The sequence below is a fragment of the Primulina eburnea genome, chromosome 16 (genome assembly GCF_022965805.1).
Source record: "Primulina eburnea isolate SZY01 chromosome 16, ASM2296580v1, whole genome shotgun sequence".
NCBI lineage: Eukaryota > Viridiplantae > Streptophyta > Magnoliopsida > Lamiales > Gesneriaceae > Primulina > Primulina eburnea.
This window is the reverse complement of record NC_133116.1, coordinates 5,431,286-5,452,104: the sequence shown is the minus strand read 5'-3', so window position 1 is coordinate 5,452,104 and position 20,819 is coordinate 5,431,286. Positions and strand designations below refer to the sequence as shown.

At 35.5% G+C, this 20,819-nt stretch overlaps 3 protein-coding genes and 1 pseudogene across 3 annotated transcripts; 1 reads left to right on the top strand and 3 right to left on the bottom strand.

Annotated features, from left to right (window-relative positions):
• Window positions 1-24: 24 nt before the first annotated feature.
• Window positions 25-7,072, bottom strand: LOC140817340 (11-beta-hydroxysteroid dehydrogenase-like). The gene is made up of 7 exons (XM_073176990.1): window positions 6,893-7,072; window positions 6,718-6,805; window positions 6,534-6,638; window positions 6,366-6,396; window positions 1,436-1,490; window positions 1,175-1,354; window positions 25-219 (listed from the first exon to the last, which is right to left on the bottom strand). The coding sequence occupies exons 1-7, from the start codon at window positions 6,983-6,985 to the stop codon at window positions 25-27; spliced, it is 747 nt and encodes a 248-aa protein (XP_073033091.1). The 5' UTR covers window positions 6,986-7,072.
• A 169-nt stretch (window positions 7,073-7,241) lies between these two features.
• On the bottom strand, window positions 7,242-11,223 carry LOC140816161 (glucose-6-phosphate 1-dehydrogenase, chloroplastic-like; annotated as a pseudogene).
• Window positions 11,224-12,913: 1,690 nt separating this feature from the next.
• On the top strand, window positions 12,914-14,242 carry LOC140817339 (uncharacterized). The gene has a single exon (XM_073176988.1). The coding sequence runs from the start codon at window positions 12,914-12,916 to the stop codon at window positions 14,240-14,242; it is 1,329 nt and encodes a 442-aa protein (XP_073033089.1).
• A 2,536-nt stretch (window positions 14,243-16,778) lies between these two features.
• Window positions 16,779-17,399, bottom strand: LOC140817338 (uncharacterized). The gene has a single exon (XM_073176987.1). It carries the CDS (start codon window positions 17,397-17,399, stop codon window positions 16,779-16,781), a length of 621 nt encoding a protein of 206 aa, XP_073033088.1.
• Window positions 17,400-20,819: the final 3,420 nt, after the last annotated feature.

Sequence of the window (20,819 nt, the reverse complement as noted above, 5' to 3'; positions counted from 1 at the left end):
ATTTTATTTATTGATTAAAAAAAACTACAATTGTATCGTACTCTTAATGCTTACATCTTTGATTTCTTGGTTATGCTTCATTTCACATTCTTTACTCATCTGCTTCCCGAGAGTCATTTCCGATTCCACATATCCCAGCGTCACTATTGTTATGTTTATTTCTGGTCCCAATTCTGCTCTTAACGACTCGTAGAAGCTTGTGACCGCTGATTTACTTGCCTGCAATATCCAAATTCATTTAGGAAACAAATTGTTTAGCCTATAAATTAAGTTGACTAATTAATTCATCATTTAATCCATTAAACATTTTAATGACGGGTCTCGGTAAATTAAAGCTAAAAAAAAAGGGACTGCAGAGAATTGATCAAAAACTTCCAAGACCCACATTGCATGTAGTGGGATGGTGGAGTTGGGCAGTCGAGGAACCAGCTCGAGGAACCATGTGGAAAAAAAAGAGAACAAGACAGTTAAAGCAGTCGCAAAGAAGTGAGAAAAATGTCAATCCATGTTGTTAGTGGGGTTGTTAATGTTGCTGGCGGTGGGATAGTGAAGCCAGACAATTGAGGAAGTGATTCGATAAACCCGTTTATTTCATCTCATCTATGTGGGCGTTGTCCCCATGATAGAATGGATGACCAAGATTTGCCAATGTATATATAGGACCCTTTTTTTTTTTTTAAATTGTATGTTTGGCAAGATCTTACCCGTTGAAATGAAGTAAGGGTAGTAGTGCCCACACAGTTAGGATCTCATCTACCCGAGGATCTCATCAACCCGATAAACCTACCGCAGGAAATCAAGGTTTAAAAGGAAGAAAACAATGCAGAAAAACAGAGACATCAACTTATCATCAAAGCGCAATCAAAGCAAATCTATGCAATTTTAATTTCAATTTACAAATTAATAGTTTTTAGTTCTACCTTTATAGTTATATTTTCCACCATTTTGTATGGTTCCTTCAGCTTTCGAAGATTTCTTTTTCCTTGTTCTTTAATTTTAATTACATTGGTTAAGTTGCATCAATATCTGATGAGGATGTAACTCACGGCCGAATCGGACTCACAACGCTTATAGGTGTTAGATTTTCGCACTTTTTTTTATCACACTTTAACACAATCTGTGTCTGGCAAATACACACATAAAAATTCAAGCCAAACACAAATATTAAAAATCATTTCAAATTTAAGCATGATATATACATATATACATATATTATCCTTAGGTTGTAGAAACCTGATCTGGGCATATTGAAACATCCAGCATTTGATGCATTGACAATCATGGTTCCTTCGGTTTTCTTGAGGTGGGGAATCGCAAAGTGAGTAGGATAGATTGATCCCCAGAAGTTGATGTCCTGTTCAATTTTTTCGACAAAAAACTATATGACAAGAATCACAACTTTTTTAAAAAGAATCATATCGTAGTTTCAATTTACCATGACAGGAGCAAACTTGTTGATCTCGATTCCCTCGTTCACCATGAATATGTTAAAGAAATTTGACAAAGGTGTTAAAAGCTTTATTGCTTCTTTTATTTAACGTGAGCACCACATGCTTATACAACCAATTGCATCTTACATTTATATTGCTACAGAGAGAGTCTTTGTGAGGTAAATAAAGAAAGGCTTTAGCTAAGGCATATCATCTCCACTAATCCTGCTGTTTCGTGAATGGTGTGTATTTCTATAATTATCTTCATTGATTATGGTATTTTCCTTCTCATCGTTGATTCTCTTGGTTATGGTATTTTCCTCCAACTGTGGATCTGAATTAATTGTGCTAATACCCTGCCGCAAACTTTTCCGGGGCTGGAGGCGAAGTTTGAGACGAAGAAGAGACAGTGAAGCTTTTGACATGGGCTTTGTGAAGACATCTGCTACCTGATGCGAGCTGGATATATGCCTTGTAACTAGAAGGCCGAGAGCTACTCTTTCGCGCACGAAATGATAATCGAGCTCGATGTGTTTGCTTCGAGCATGAAAGACGGGGTTTATAGTCATATGTAACGCACTGAGATTGTCGCAGAATAAGACCGGAGTTTGAGAGGGCTGGGCGCCAATGTCTTTAAGAATAAAAGTTAACCATGTGATTTCTGCAGCAGTGTGTGCCATGGCTCGATACTCAGCCTCGGTGTTGGAGCGCGAGATAGTGGGTTGTTTCTTTGCACACCAGGAGATGGGATTGTGACCAAGAAATGTGCAGTAGCCGGTTGTTGAACGACGAGTTATTGGGCAGCCTGCCCAATCCGAATCAGAGAAGGCGCACAGATCAAGTGTGGTGTGAGAGGTAAAATAAAGTCCAAGATTGATAGTCCCTTTGACGTAGCGCAGGATTCGAGTAACCATTTTAAGGTGTGAGTGAGTTGGAGCATGCATAAATTGAGATACGAAGTTAACACTGTACGCAAGATCGGGCCGAGTAAGAGTGAGGTACTGTAAAGCACCAACAATTCCACGGTAGCTGCTTGGATCATCAAGAGTAGTATTATTTTTGAGGCCTTTTGTTTTTGCTTCAAGTGGCGTGTTCATGGGCTTACAATCCACCATTTGAGTCTTCTCAAGAATGGTAAGGGCATAATGAGATTGAGACATGTGTAACCCTTCAGAATGATTTGTGATCTCTATGCCAAGAAAGTGATGTATTGTACCAAGGTCTTTCATAGCGAACTCTGTATGCAAGAGCTGGATAAATGAATTTAGTAGTTTGGAATTTGATCCTATGAGAAGCATATCATCAACATACAAAAGGAGAATTAAAGTTCCATGAGAAGAGTGAGAAATAAAGAGTGATGGATCAGCTAGACTACAAAAGAACCCATGCTGCAAAAGGAAGGAGCTAAAGCGATCAAACCAAGCACGAGGTGCTTGTTTCAAACCGTAAATGGCTCGTTGAAGTCTACACACATGGTTAGGTGATTTAGGATCGACCATCCCTGGAGGTTGTTCCATGTAGATCACTTCAGTAAGCATGCCATGGAGGAACGCATTCTTGACATCTAACTGCCGAATATCCCACTTTTGAACTAGTGCGAAACTGATTACAACCCGAATGGTACCAGGTTTGATGACAGGGGAGAATGTATCAGTGTAGTCTATGCCATCAACTTGGTGATAGCCCTTGGCGACAAGGCGTGCTTTGAGCCGATCAATGGTTCCATCAGGTTTTAGTTTTGTCTTAAAAACCCACTTGGATCCAATTATATGCATGCTGGGATCACTAGGAACAAGCTGCCAAGTATTGTTGAGATGAAGAGCATTCATTTCCTCTGTCATTGCTGCTTTCCAGCCATCATCACTGAGTGCAGATTTTATAGAAAGTGGTATTCGAGGTATTTCTCGACTGGTTACCATAAGAGCATATTTAGGATTTGGTTTGTAGATACCAAGGTGAGATCGTGTTATCATTGAGTGATGTTGTGGTTGAGATGAATCAGACGCCATAGTGCTGTCATCTTGTAATTCTGTAGACTCCAACATTTCGTGTGAATGAAAGGAATTTGATTTATCACCCAAGCTCTCGTGATCTGTGGAAGAGTTGGATGTAAGATCTAGGTTTCCGTGGTCAGAGGTTGATACGGAGCTTGTAGCCGCAGGTGGTGATGTGGTTGGAGCGTCAAGTGATTGAGTCGTCTTGTCCAGTTCGGGTGGTGGAAGAGATGGATCACAGAATTCTGCATGTTGGGGAGGAGAATCATTATGAGAAATAGGAAAAATAATCCATGAATCAAAAACACTCATCCATTGATCTTTTGGAGCAATTTTTTCATTAATTTTATGGTCCTTAAAAGGCAGATTTGCTTCATCAAAGACTACATGTCGTGAAACGAAGAATTTTTATGTAGATGGATGAAATCATTTGTACCCTTTATGTCGATCACTATAGCCTACAAAGATACATGGAACCGTTTTTGGATCAAATTTATGTTTACGTGTGTCCCAAGTGTATGGAAAGCACCGAGAGCCAAACACTCTTAAGAAAGAATAATTTGGATGCACATTATGCAATTTAAAGTAAGGTGTATCTAAGTTTAGAGAAGTAGAAGGTAGACGATTTATAAGAAATACAGCAGTAGTAAATGCTTCTACCCACAAATATAAAGGATCGCCACAATGAAACAACAGTGACATACCTAGTTCACGGATTATCCTATGGCGCCTTTCGACCATATCTGACTGTTCCGGAGTGTGTGGGCAGGATATTTGATGAACAATTCCCTCCGCTTGAAAATGTGAGCTAAGTCTTGAGTTAACAAATTCACCACCACCATCCGAATGAAAAATGTGTATTTTTTTCTCAAATTGTCTTGCTACATATTTTTCAAAGGCAAAATATACATCAACAAACTCAGATTTTGTTTTAAGAGGAATAAGCCATGTGTAACGAGAGAAATCATCAACAATACAAGCATAGTAACGAAGTTTTCCAAGAGATAAAGCTGGTGATGGCCCGCATAAATCACAGTGAATTTTATTAAAAATAGATGAACTGGAATTTTTTGAAGCAGAAAAAGGTAATTTGCTAATCTTGGCTAATTGACAGCTATCACAAAGATGTTGTAGTTTATGTGATCCTTGCACATCAATCAACCTTTTTTGTTGTAGCAACTTAAGGGTGGATGTTTGAGGATGTCCTAGTCGTTGATGCCACACTTCAGCAGTGCTGGATTTAAATCTATGAGAGTAGTGTAATTCATGTGGGCTGGAAATAACATATAGATCACCCTTTCTTTGTCCCGTCATCACTTTGTGACCTGTCTTCCGTTCCTTAACACAAAAATCCACATTAGAAAATTCACAGTTCACAGGATAATCATCTGTAAGTTGACTTATGGATAATAAGTTCATGTTTAGATTTGGTACATGTAGAACATTATTTAAAGGTAGAACTTGAGAATTATTTTTAATTTGAGTATTGCCGATAGATTTAATTCCCAGCATCGTACCATCTCCTATCAACACTGAGTCATTACCAAAATATGGTCGTTTATTTTTTAACATACGAGCGTTACCTGTCATATGATGAGATGCACCTGTATCAGACGTCCACTCGGTATCAAAGACGGTGTTGTCGAGGGTGAGAGCAGACAATGCTTTTGGGACTTCATCTTGAGTTTGCGTGTAACTGGAGAGATGCCAACAGATTTTTGCAACGTGTCCTGTGATCCCACAAATTTGGCAGATTGCATCTCGGTACATTTCTCTTTCGTCGGTGTCATTCGGCGCTGTCCAGGAGGAGGAGGCCTTTGGATTTTGGAGTCTTGTTTGTTGTGTTGTTGGTTGAAATTTTTGGTTCCATGGTTGGGATTCTGGTTATGTGCTTGAAAGCCGCGGCCATTGGAGTTGAAATTGTTTTGAGATTTGCGGTTTACGGAACCAAGTTGCTTTTGTCCGTAGAAGGCTACTTGATGAGTTGATGTGTTGATAGTGAACCAGTTTTGACGTTGTTCATATCCTTGCAGCAGTGACACCATCTCAGTATATGATGGACGTGGTGGTTTTAGCATGGTTGTGGTGAAGGACTCATATTTTGGTCCTAAACTTGTGAGAAGAGAAAATACCTTGACTTTGTCGGTGACTGGATTTCCTATTGCTGCTAAGTTGTCGCAGATGCTCTTGAATTTGCGAATATGTTCTCCAATGGTGGTGTTATCATCTTTGCATAGATACGTCAATTGTTGGCGAAGGGTGAATTCTCTTTCTTGAGAGTCTTGTGCATATGCTTCCTTCAAGGCATCCCATACAGATCTGGCTGTATCTTGTCCAATAGCAAGACCAAGAGCTTCTTCAGATAGAGTTCCAATAATCCATCCACGAAGAAGCCGATCCGATTTCCTCCATTCTGCAATTTTTCTAATTGTTGATGAATCTGTTGGGTCAGTTGCTGGCTCATCTGTTTCGCCGGTGAGATGCCCAATTAAGTCTTGACTTTCAGCAAGAGCCAGAGCTTGCTCACGCCACAGGGGGTAGTTGTCTTGGTTTAGTTTGAGAGTGATGAAGTTGCTTACATTGTGAGAGATGAATGACATTGTGGTGGTTTGTTGCTCACAGTAGCTCTGATACCATAAAGAAATTTGACAAAGGTGTTAAAAGCTTTATTGCTTCTTTTATTTAACGTGAGCACCACATGCTTATACAGCCAATTACATCTTACATTTATATTGCTACAGAGAGAGTCGTTGTGAGGTAAATAAAGAAAGGCTTTAGCTTAAGGCATATCATCTCCACTAATCCTGATGTTTCTTGAATGGTGTGTATTTCTATAATTATCTTCATTGATTATGGTATTTTCCTTCTCATCGTTGATTCTCTTGGTTATGATATTTTCCTCCAACATGTGGATCTGAATTAATTGTGCTAATATATGTTACCAATCCCAGCATTATTCACCAGATGATCCACTGCCAATATTCGTAGACATGCATGATTATTAAAACTAGTTGGAACATATATTTGGGTTTATCCAAATTAAAGAAAGCGAAAAAGAAATGGCTTGCAAATGTCTCCATGATTTATTATGAATGGAATGAAATCTTACACAGTCCAAAATGATTTATGGCTTCGTCAATGAATCTTCGGCAGTCGTTGAAATCAGATACATCCCCACAGATTATAAGAACATCCGGGGATCCAATCCCTCTGGCTTTTCTGCAACTTTCTCCAGACGTTCTTCCCTCCTCGCCACAGATTACAAGAACATCCGGGGATCCAATCCCTCTGGCTTTTTCTGCAACTTTTCTCCAGACGTTCTTCCCTCCTCGCAACAATCACCAAGAAAGCTTCTCTCTTGGCATATTCGTAAGCCAAGAACTACACAAAACCATCATCAATATATATGCTACTAATACTGATCCTGAGCAGTATGTGTTTAAATGATCAAATAACAATTTAAAAAACCTCCCGGATTCCAGATGAAGCACCGCTTATAAGAACAACTTTGCCTCTTATGTTCGTATCCGTGGGGCGAAACCAAAGGAAGATGTTGTACATAATTTGAAGATCAACAAAGGTGGAGAAATCATGAGTAGGAAAACAGAGACAACATAAAAGTGGCCACGTTCGCGAACTTGTTATCAACGAGTTGTATATGGTCATCCTAAGCCTGTTTTTTGCTGCCTGTTCTTTCGGTACATTTATATATCAATGATGGGTTGTGTATCCTTCCTCCAGTTGGTGTGTATTGTTTCATATACACACAAACATATATAGCAAAATTTGTAAATATAAAATCAGAAAATAATGAGTCTGAAACTGAAAGAGATGTCATTTATTAAGGTAACAGCCATGATCAATAAATGATTAAAACTACATTGAGTTGTGAAGTAAAACAGAAAATATTGATGAAAAACACGACTAAGAAGAGGTGGCACTTTTTTGGATTAAGCCACTCTTCTTCGTTCAAATCTAAGATACATGAAACGAGAACCCCTGAAAGTCAGGTAAAAATGATCCATAGTTAGTCATCAAGGCCGAGATCACCCCATTTGACATCGTATTTGGCCGCCAGGTAATGGGCCCCCACCGGACCTCGGCTTCCATATGGATAGTACTCAGGAATTATCTTCTTTTCTTCGAGCTCCTTTAACACAGGCGTGAAGATTGACCAGGCAGCGTCCAATTCATCGCTCCGGATGAAGAGTCTCCTTTCCCCTTCAATGGCATCAAGAAGAAGTCTCTCGTACGCATCGGGAATCTCTTTCGTGTATCTATACCACAGGAACAATAAGTTCCGATGAATCAAGAGGATTGTAGTTAGGAGTAACGAATTTTGCAGGCATTACTACAATAGATACTTTTCAAAATTACCTGGCCTTATATAGAAGATTCAGATGACTTCGGTCCAATCTCATTCCCAATCCTGGAACTTTATTATTAATCTTCAGATAAATAGCTTCATCAGGCTGAACACGGATTACAAACTCATTCGTCGCCATATCCAGATCAGTCCCAATGTTCCGATTGTATAGATTACCAGGAACATGTCTAAACTGCACCCTTATCTCAGCCCTGTGAAAAAAGAAAAGCAATGTCCAGGAATCAAACCATGCAACATAAAGCAAGTCAAGAAAGATAAAACTGCGACACTTGCAGATTTCTCTAACCTTCTATTATGTAAGGCTTTTCCAGCTTTCATTAGGAAAGGCACACCATCCCATCTTGCATTATCTATGAAAAGTGCAGCCGCAGCAAAAGTTGGTGTCAAGCTATCTTTGGGTACCGTTTTATCGTCTGTGTATCCTGGGTAACTGACACTTCCTTTTGTCTGACTTTTGTACTGTCCTATGACCACATCATCAACTCGTAATTTTCTCATGGAACGCAACACTTTAACCTGTTGTTCGTCGAATCAAATATTGTCTTTCAAGAAAAAAGAAACTTTTTTCTAATCACATCGAGTTCACAAAGACAGGAAAAAAACCTTCTCATTCCTGATATCTTCTGCATCCAAACTGACTGGCGTTTCCATGGCAAAGAGTGCAACTATTTGGAGAAGATGGTTTTGCATTATGTCTCTTATAATTCCATAGTGATCAAAATAACTGGTGTAACAAGAAGAACCATAATTAAGGTTTTGTAACAAAAGAAATATATTATTAGCTCAACTGCTAGTTGAAAAGAAAAAATACCCTCCCCTTCCTTCAGTGCCAAAGTCCTCGGAAAATATCAATTGAACATTCCTTATATACTGTCTTGACCATAATGGTTCAAAGATGAGGTTTGAGAAGCGAAGGACAGAGAGATTTTCAACTAGCTCCTTTCCAAGATAGTGATCTATCCTGTAAAATGAACAATATAAATAAATTCTACATGCAAGACTTGCTGATCCCTCAACTTGTTACACCATTTAAAAATGGAAAATGCAATCAAAACCAGATTAAGTTAACTGACCTGAAAATTTGATCCTCGTTCAAGTATTGCTTGAGAGATTTAGTCAAAGAAGCTGAGGATTCAGAATCGCGGCCAAAAGGTTTCTCGACAATAATCCTGGTCCACCCACTGGCGGCAGAAGCGGAGAGACTGGCACATCTTACGGCATCAACAAATATGTTGGGTGGAATCGATAAGTAGAATAGCCGGTTTGAATGCCTGCCAGCCTACAGAGGTCAATTATAATCAGCCCTTCTCGTTGGTTACTTATTTTTAATCCCCACAAAAATATTCCATTTCACATGGCATGTGCCACCCATAAGAGAGCTATATGTATGACCACACGCTTGCCGTTTTACCAAAACCTATAGTTGTTGGTAACAGTGCAGCTAAAATATTTTAAACTGTACAACAGCCCAAAGAATTACAACCAACAATCTACTTTCCCATTATTACACTCTTTGTCATCAATGTTCTACCCAGGAGTGACAATCATTACAACCAAATCAATGTTCTACCCGGCAGTGACAATCATTACAACCACTATATATATAATTGAATGCATTTTCTTCGCAATGCAAAATCAAAAGGCTAACAAACTAAGCAAAGGTATCTAAACATATGGAAAAAGATAAGAGTCTCGAATTTCAACGAATGAATGGGAGTTCACACAAACAGACATAATTCACCATGAAATTTGAATCCAATTAACAAGCATAAAATGAACAAAAAAATCACACAAAATAACCACAAAGTTGAAACAATTATATCTTAATTTTTTTTCTAATAGTAATACCTCGTGCTCCCGGAGTTTTTTATCAAGTTCCATAAAATTTTCTTGAGAATCATATTGACCTGAGTGGTAGAAACATCTTTTTAAGAACTGCTCCATCTTTTCATCACAATTTTCCCTGAAAAATCATAAGAATATTCCATCTCTCAAATTCTTCATCCAGTAGACAAAGAGAACATGTTTTTTCATGTCAAACAAAATCACTGCTAGAAGCTGCAGAAACCAACTACCTCTTGTCAATTCTGCAAGTAAGAGTCTTGCTGACCATATTCCTTAATTCGGCGTCCGTCATCTTGCTACGGGCATAACCAAAGATACTGAAATGCTGCAACCAATAATAAATACATCTACAGATCAATCCTAGCGTAATCAGCCATTATGCTTAATTTTATACTGCTCATTGTTAACATTTAATTTTATACTTAGCTCATGTTGTATGAATTTAGACCTCAGGGAGGCAATCCTCATAGTAAAGTGCAAAAAGAGCAGGAAATATCTTCTTTTTGGCAAGGTCCCCAGAGGCTCCTACAACAGTAATACTGACAGTCGATTTATCGCCATCTACATTTGAATCAATAGGATTTTTCTGTTCTTCTGGAGGAGTAACTGAGAACAACCCTTCTTTCAATTTCTTGACTGGAGCTTGGTTTCAATTGCAGACATTGCAGCAGCCAAAGCACCTAAAAATTTATTTATTCTGATGTCATAACTCAAAATGGGAGTACATTATGCAAGAAATTAAATCACCGCGGGGAAAAATTTCAAGAAGAAACATTAAATAACAAACTTCTTAACTTTGATCATAGATTGTGAAAATAACAAAACGATCAAGGTTTGAGGATTCAGCCAAACACTAATTAAAAGAAATGTTTTTCTCGTCAAATTCTTTTGGGGTCCTAGTTTCCGCCGCACTCAAATTTTATAGACACAAAAATATCTCCACGGTCACATCGGCTGCTCAGAACGAGGAGCAAATACCCAACGAAGGTTATTTCAACAATACTGAGAACAATAATTCAATCAAAAAACTACAGCCAGCAAGAACATAAAAACGAAACAAATCTGAACAGTTCATAAAAAAAATTAAAAAAAAAAAAACAAACAAGAAATAAATCCTAACAAAGAGTTGAACGAATTCAAGAATAAAGACCAAAAAAGGATGAAAATAAAATCAACCATCTTGCATGAGAATCACATTAGGAAAATTGTTGCAATCGCCCTGCAAAGAAACGCTCTTTGAGCCCCATTTTTTCGGAGAAACCAAGGAATATGGAATGTTTCTAAGATGTTGAAGAGACCCGATTGACGAAGAATTGGAATAAGCCGACGATGAAGAACAGCATCGATTTGATGAAGGCAATGCGGCCATAGTAACAAAAACTCTCTGTTTTTCCGAAATCTTCGAGGAAAGACAAGATTATATGTTCTACGACTGGGAAGAAAAAAACGAATCTTTATAAGTAAAACAAATTCTCTTATTATATGGGGAAAAAGGAACAGCTTGATAAAGCTTGGGAATTGTCGAAGGGCGAAACTCCTGAGATCTCCCAAAGGCTGCTTGAGGAAGAGTTGGTTGTTCCTTTTTATAATTTTATATATAATTTTAAAAATTATATTTTTATGTTTCTAAAAATTATTTTATTTTGAACATGACAGATGGTAATTATGCCAAGAATAAAATAACATAAATTATTATTTATAACTCTAATTTACTTAAATAACATAATTTACAAATTAGATAAATTATTGTGTTAGTCTGAATATCAATAAAAAAATTAGCGACGAGTTTCATTATAATAAAAAAGCATAATTATTATACTTAAAAAAATAAAACGACATAAATTATTTGTCCAAATCGCTAGGTGTAAAAACCAAAGCTTTAACTTTTAGTGTAATTAATGGTACATTGACACTTGCCTAATATTTTGTTGGCGAAAATACGTGTAAGAGAGGCTCACAGGCTCGTATTTTATGAGACATATATATCTTATTTGGGTTATCAACGAAAAAGTATTATTTTTTATGTTAAGAATATTACTTTTTATTGTGAATATCGGTATGATTGACTCGTCTCACAAATAAAGATTCGAGAGACCGTCTCACAAAAGCCCTACAATATTTTATATATGTGCTGTAAAATTTTTCATCCACCAAAATAATTTACACTCCTTGAACTAAAGTTAAAGTCTCCTCTGCAATGGGTTCCACGCAACGATATTTTATTTCAGGTGTCGAAATTGGAACACTATATTTCATCATGACTTTGTAAATTTTAATGAAGCATTACTAATTCAAAATATGTGGATCTCTACTCATAATAACAACATAATTATAATTAATATTAAAAATCAAAGCCTTATATAATTTATTTAACTACAACAAGAGATGGATGTATTCTAGGGTTGTACTTGACTGTAGTCCAGCCTACTTTTTTTTATTTTTTAATAATTTAGCGACGGTTTTTCAACAACCGTCCCTAATATTTGCGACGGTTTTAGTAAAACCGGCGCCGATGTGGATCGGCGAAGGTTTTAATTACACCGTCGTTACTAGCGACGGTTTATTCAAACAGTCGCTATTAGCGACTGTTTTTTGAAAAACCGTTGCTAATAGCGACGGTTGTTTCAAAAACCGTCGTACATCAATGTCTTAGTCCAATCAAGTCCCGTCCATTTACAAGAATGAGACCAAATTCATCACATATCCTCTGATCCGCCCCACCTCAATTCTACAAAATTTCTCTCCGATGTCCCAAGCCCTTTAGCGACAGAATAGAATTGCGGACTCTCGAAGAAATCGAATTGCTCATCGGCAAGGCAACAATCCAGGTAAGAATCGGCTATACATTTTTTATTTTGTTTTTTATAGCTTCTCTGTGTGTGATTTGTAGGTTTCTTGATTGTTTGTTGTTGAGTTGTTGATTGACTATTACTTGTTTATTTGTTTAATAATTATTTTATTCTTGTTTACGATTATAACTTGAACTATTTCAAAGAAATGAAAAACATTGATATCCTCTTTCTTTAAGAAGAGAGATCGTCAAGCTAGTGAAGATACTTCAATTTCTACAGTCCTTACAATGCAACATCAATCCAGTGAAAGTCTTCTATTTCCCAATATCCAAATTCCTTCATGTTCCTCTCCTAGAGACGATCATCAGTCTTCGTCTACTTTTATTGAACGAGATCCGGGAAAAAGAAAACATATATGAATATCATGTTAATGTACGAGATGAGATAAGACGTTCATATCTAAATATGGGGCCTTATCAACCAGATATGTTGGAGTATCCAGGTACAAAATTTGGAAGCCAGAATCGTCGTTTTCAGAAAAAATGGTTTCAGAAATTTTATTGGTTGGAGTATTCGCCTTCAACAAATAAGGCATATTATTTCTATTGTTTTCTTTTCCTGAATGATGTTAATTCATCTAATATCTCGGCATTGGTCAATGAAGGATTTGACAATTGGAAAAGGGTAAACCAAGGAAAAACATGTGCTTTTCTTGCCCATATTGGTTCTGTAGCTTCTTCACCTCATACTATGTGTGAGAGAAGGGCTGAAAATTTGATGAGGCCCTCACAACATATTGATAAAGTGATGCATGCACAATCTAAAGAGGAAAAAGAGAAAAATCGTCTGCGTTTGAGCACCTCAATTATAGCTGTTCGTTGGTTAGCACTTCAAGGTTGTGCTTTTAGAGATAACGATGAATCTCTATCTTCATCTAATCGTGGAAATTTTCTTGAATTGGTGAAGGATTTTGCAAAAATGAATATAGAAATTGATGAAGTTGTGCTTGAGAATGCTCCAAAAAATGTCCAATATATCGCTCCAGAAATTCAGAAAGAGATTTTACATATTATGGCCAATAGAGTACGACAGATGGTTCGTGAAGAAGTTGGAGATAAATACTTCTGTAGTCTTGTTGATGAAGCCCGAGATATATCTAAACGAGAGCAAATGGTCATTATATTGAGGTTTATGAACAATCATGGGATTTTGACAGAAAGATTTTTTGCCATCAAAAGTGTTAGTGACACTACCTCAATGAATTTGAAAAATGAGATATCAAATGTTCTTGTTCATCATGATCTCCATGTTAAGAAAATCAGAGGCCAAGGATATGATGGTGCTAGAAATATGTGTGGAGCGTGGAATGGACTTCAAGCATTATTTCTCAAAGATTGTCCCTATGTATACTATGTCCACTGTTTTGCACATCGTTTACAACTGACATTGGTTTCTGCAGCTAAGGATGTTAGTGTTATTTGGGAATTCTTTTCTCATTTGGACAATATTGTTAATATTGTCACTTCTTCTTCTAAGCGCATTGCAAAATTACATACTGCACAAAGAAATAAAATTGAGTATATGTTGTCAATTGGAGAACGTGATTCTGGAAGTGTTGCAAACCAGATTGGTAATTTGCAACGAGCAGGAGCTACTCGTTGGAGTTCTCACTATGATTCGGTAAAAAGCTTGATAGGTATGTACACTGCAACTTGCAAAGTTTTTGAAGTTCTCAGTGATTATTTCCAAATGGAAGAGCTAAGGCTGAAGTTCGGGGGATTTACAGAAACATGACAAGCTTTGAATTTGTGTTTATTTTGCACTTAATGCATAAAATTATGAGAACAACAGATACTCTTTGTCAAATTATTCAAAGAAAATCTCAAGACATTTTGACCGCTATCACATTTGTCACTACTACCAAAACTTGTCTTCAAGAATTTAGAGAATGTGGGTGGAAGGAATTTCTTCAGGAAGTTAAAGTTTTTTGCTCAAGAAATGAAATTGATGTGCCTGACCTTGATTGTCTATATAATATTGGACGTTCCTGTCGGCAAACTACAATAGAACATCATTACCACTTTGATGTTTTTAATGCAGCAATAGATTTCATTTTGATAGAGTTAAATACTCGGTTCAATGAGTCATCGGTGGAACTTCTTTCTCTTAGTACAGCTTTAGATCCTAAAAATTCATTTGACTCATTTAACAGTGATGATATTTGCAAGCTTGCGAAGAACTTTTATCCTGGAGATTTCACAGATCAAGAAATTGTTGCTTTGGAGTATGAATTGATACATTATAAACTTGATGTGATGCAGAATTTAAAGGTTTCTACACATGTTGAGTTGTGTCGGCAATTGACCGAGAGTGGACGGTCAAGTGTTTATGTTATGTTGACTAGATTGATTCATCTTGTTTTGACATTAACTATGTCTACTGCCACTACTGAGCGGGCTTTTTCAGCAATGAAGCATGTAAAGACGGCACTTCGCAATAAAATGGAGGATAACTTTCTTGCCGATTGTTTGATACTCTATATTGAACGAGATTTAGCTAAACATATTGATGTAAATTCTATTATTGATGAATTTTATGTTTTAAAATCTCGTAGGGCACAACTTCATTGAACGATATAATGTAAATTTTTTTTTAATAATATATAACTTATCATATTGAGTTCAAGCCCCCCCCAACTTTTATTCCTGGATCCGTCCCTGACTACAACAGTACAAACAAACATATAATAAAACAATCCATAACTTTGATGTAATAAGGTATAAATTCTGAGCTAGATAGGATAACACACAAGATCCAACTATATATTTTTCATTATCATATTTCCTCTCTAACATCTCACATTTATAATTGTAGAAAAATAATATATATTAAGTCTTTTAGTACTTGGTGATAACATAAATTTGATTAACTTAATATAAGAAATCGAAATATGATACAGTTGTATAATATTTCAGTATGTATCATGAGAGGAAAATGGTAAAATGATATAAATCAAAGTGAAATCAATACTTACATTGGTTTTTAAAGTGAATATCGTAGGTTAAAAAGATAGGTCTCGCCAACATTCAGTGTAGCACTTTTACCAACATACCCAAACAAATTCAGTATAATTAATTATTTTTGAGCCAAATTCTGGACTGAAGTAACATTGTTCATTTGAATAATATACTCAATAACCTCTTGACTCACTTTCGGGACGAAGCCATATTGTGCAATTAAACTCACATATGTCCATAATAATATCATATTGTCAAATTTGGACTTAAAACTCTTGTGTAGTTTGTGCAATTACACAACGCCCATGTATACTAATTTTGGTTCACAAAGACCAACCCATTTTACATATTTGATTCAGAGGGTAGCAGCAGTGCAGCACATTAATACATCTAAAGCAAATAAAAAAATATTTAATTTATTTTTCCATTTGCATTAGACAACTCCAATTAATACAACCGCGCGCATACCTGCTAAGTATTAAAATTCATTACATTGAACTAATAATGTCTTGGATTATGTGTCGACTGCTGTATTAATTTGAATTAAATATTTATTCTTTTTTGTTTTATGAGGTGTCATAAATTTCATTATGATAATTTGGTTTTCTCGTACGGACTATCTCGGATTTGTGAGGAACGTGACCTTCGGAAATGAAATTAGGTAAATTTTGAGAAATCAAATGCCTCCACCAGTACGTCACTGGAATCTAAAAATATGAGTTTAGCAACAATTATCATTAAGAATTTTTTTAAAAATCCTTTTTGGTACTAATGTAGTAATGTGCTTCTGTGCTAAGGAAAGTACTCCATTAAATATTAATTTGCAGTGCGCCTGTACTCGAATAGTTCATGAGCCCACACTATTTTTTTAATGGGTTAGTCTATGTTTATATTATTTGACAAAAACTTGTGTGAGACGATTTCACAGATCATATTTTATGAGACAGATCTCTTATTTGAGTTATCAATGAAAAAATATTATTTTTTATTGTGAATATCGGTAAGATTGACCGTCTCACAAGAGATCTACTCATGTTATTTTTACTCTTTATGATTTTTGTAGGAAGTGATTGATAAAACGTAAAAACATTAATAAGTTGCATATCAGAAATAAACAAACAAAAAATAATTTTTTTTTCTTTCAAAATCTGAAAATTAATCAAACTCGTTTCATGAGAATTTGCTCAAACTCTCCAAATTTAACTTCAGATTGGATTCATGTGGATTATTAAATGATGAAAACTCTAAACGCATCAATAATCAATGGAACAAACCTATTTATTTGTTATCATGTGCATATATATAGATATATTCTAGTAGTTTTCGAGCGACCTTTGTCTGTTAACCCTTTCAATAAAAGCCTCCACTCTTTTGTTTAGCTCCTCCATAGGAATTTTGGTAAGATCGTCTACTTTTGTCCTACGAATATTAACTTTTTTCATCCTTTTCACAACCTTTTCATCCCTAGCAATCTCGCAAGCCATCATGATCTTCTCTTCTTTGTATATTTCATTTTCAATCCTTTTCTCCTCAAGATTCAATCCCTTCACGCATCCCCCTTCTCTTTGATCATCGCCAATGGCTTCGGATTTAACCTCGCGAAAACTCTTGCTTCTTACAACATATTCATCGTAAACGTCTGAAGCTGTTGATAACTTGGATGATTGAGTTGCTAGCCTTGATTCTCCGACGAGGATAGACACAATGATGTTTCCCAAAATAAAGAAGCATTTGGCATCAAAGAAACAGGACAGATTCTCCGGAAGAGAAACAAAGAAGAAGTGCTTCGCGGAGGGTAACCAAAAGGGGTATGAAACAAACAAGAAAGTGATCAAAGTTGTTAGAGAATAGAGAACAAGATTGTAAAGAAACTGTGCCCTCTTATATTTTTTCATGGCTTCGATCTTCTCTTTGGGCCTCGTTGAATTTCCCATTGATGAAAATCTTTATTTTGTTTGGTGTTTTCTTTGAGTTTGGAGAATCAGACTTTCTCATGCATTTCACAGAACAAAGGGCAAGAGCAAATGATGGTGTTTATATAGTGAGTGGGATATTATGGTGGATTCCGCACATGCTTCCTTTCAAGAACTTTAATAAAAGTTGACACAAACTAAAGCCTAAACTTTTCCGAAGCTTTACGATTAATTAAGCATGCCAATGGCAACGTGGGAAGTATGCTCTATATATTTAAGGGTTTTTGGCCGTATCTGTTTCGTGTATGAAATCAAAAAATTTATTCGAAAAACTAAACTATAATATATTTTTAATATATCAAACTTGTGTTTATTTTACAAAAAAATGCTGATTTTAGTTGAGAGCAGTGACATTAATTTTCAATAATTTAAGGACTTCACTTCCAATTTTTGAAAAAACTGTGTACAAGAAATATTCGTTGGGGTATTACTTTACGTAGTTCATAAACAGTTTCCTTGGGAATCACTGTCAAAATAAAGTTGAATCAATTAAGACATTCACCACATTTTTTTTAAAAATAGTGATTCATTGATTCTCGGCATGCATCTTTAACTTAACATGTCCATTATTATGTGATTGCTTTATGGATCGAAGGAAAAAGATCGACCGGTATTGTATACGTACAACTACGTACACCGCAATCCTGTAAGGTAATCAAGAATGTATTTGTAGGTTTGGACGTTTGTTTATCATATCCAGCTAGTTTAGATCTCTGAATATGTTCTTTTCTCCTCGTAATTATTCAGCCCTTGAGAGGTTACAAGAGCTGAATTACTACTAAGCAAGTGAGGGCTAATCTCTTCCCGATATAAATAGTTTTGACATTACATTTATCTAACAGATGTATAAACATATTTTAAAAATTTCATAATACTTACTGAAACAAAAGCAAAATTGTGCACTGTGAGAGATTGGTGCTTATTAACTTCGCAACCACAAGATTACAAATATTCAAAATCTTTACTTCCTAACATTTAATTCCAAAGTGTCCAGCAATAATTTTTCAATCCATGATTTCAAAGTCATGTTCCATGAAGTAAATTGGAGAGACAAATAGACAACAAATCGTGGCAAATGTCTTTCATTCTCTTTATTAATTCAATTTTTTGAAGCAGTATACAGGTGAAATTAAAATACTGTCAAAGATATAGAAAGATTGAACAAAATCGATATAGTTTTAATTTTTTTTTACATGAGGCGCCTACAGAAAGAGAAGGCTGAAATTCCGAAAGCACAAATGAAGGTTCCATGAAGGAGTCCCATCAAAGTATTGCCAATACAAAATTAATTTAAGTCGTTACTTTATAACACAAGCAAAAATAAAGGAATCATCATTGTTGTTGTCGACTAGTTCTAAAATTTTCATTTGGTTAATATTCAGATGTGAGCCTAACTACTTTAAAAGGTAGTTCAAGAGCTGAGGATTATCCAAGTTCATACATACAACTTCTAAAAACTTAATATATCTGATGTGAGACATTTAACAAATCCTCTAACGCCATGAATGAACAACTAAAGCGTGAAGTTTACATGACATATCTGGTGGTAAGGACGTAAACGATCCAAACCAAACCAAACAATATCAGGTTGGTTTGTTTAAGATTGTTTGAGGCTCGAGCTCGATTCGAGCTTCTATTATCAGGCTCGTGCTCGGTTTGTATTGAAATTACTGCTCGACTCGGCTCGTTAAAAGCTCGTTCAACATGTTAATCAAGCCAGACTCGAGCTTGATTCATTAATAGCTCGTTTAATATGTTTAACAAGCCTGGCTTGAGCTCGTCTCGTTTTCGAGCTCCATAAGCATAGAATTGAGCTCGAGTTTGAGTTTGAATCGAGCTTATTAAAAATTAAATATATCTATAAACTAATTTTAAATCAGACATAAAATTTTATAATCAACTTAAATTATTAATGATTAATGTCAAATGGCATATCAATTTATCATGTAAAATTTTTAATTAACTTACATAGACTAATAGTAAATGATGAATGATCCAAACAAAGTCAATTTAATATAATATTTTAGTATAATAATTTGTAAAGTTACTCAACTTATATATGACTTGGTTATGTAAATTTTTAGTGAAAAAGAATAAGTTGATATATTTTTGTTAGTTTATTTTATTTATTGTATTTTAAATAATATTTTAGTATAATGATATGCAAATAAGATTAAAAATGTAATTATGACTAAATGGTGTGAATTCATCATTTTTTTTAAACATGTCTTGTATTCAATTCCTTTTATTGACATTAGTACTAATATTTTTATATGTTAACTCAACAAATGAGCCAAGCTCAAGCTTACGAGGCACCAAAACGACTCAAGTTCGAGCTCAAGCTTACGAGCCACCTAAACGAGCCGAGCTCGATCTCGAGCTCTCGAACCTATTATCGAACATGTTTGCGAGCTCAGAAGCCGAATATACTTAGGCTTAAGCTTGGTTTGATTAAATTTTCGAGCTCAAAATCGAGTTTGGGCTTGGTTTGATATGATTAACAAACAAACTCAAACGAGCTTTTTATCGAGCCGAGCTTCGAATAGCTCGCAAATGATTTAGTTCATTTACATCCTTATCTGGAAAGTACATATAACTCCTAAAGACTTAATAAAGTTGATGTGAGACATTTAACACACCTCCTCATGTCCATGAATAAACAACTTGAGCATGATGTTTACAAGACATATCTAGTTGCTAGAAGGCAGTCTAACACATAAAAGTGAGTCTTATATCTGATACCATGTTAAGATCGAGACTTACACCTAATTCAACCTCAAAAGCTAATTGTAGGTGGATGATTGTCTTAATCAATATATACAACTCACAGTGATTTAATCTAGTCGATGTGAGATATTTAACACACCTACTCACGCTTAGCAATGAACAACTAGAGCATTGAGTTTATAAGACAATATTGAATGACTCATAGAGCAATTCAACATATAATCATGAATATGGCTCCAATACATTATTAGTAAGATTCACTACAACAATAAATGGCTATTGTGACACTTTTTTGTAGACACTTTTAATTAAATGTTGTTACAAATACTTAATAATGACACTTGTAAAAAATTAATAATGTGTAAAATAAAAAAACATATTAGATTAGTTATCATGACATTTTTAATTGATGTCATCTTTTATATGGAGGGAAACAATAACTTTTCCCACATCGTAAAAAAACGTTAAAAACTAAAAAATTTCACTATAAATAAGTGTGAGAATATTTGGATTGGATAAATATTAGAGGAGGGAAAATAATTGTCTCCTTCCATATAAAAAATGACATCAATTAAAAATGTCAGGATAACTAATCTAATATGTTTTTTTATTCTCACATTTATTTTATCTAATTTCCTTCCTCCTATATTTATC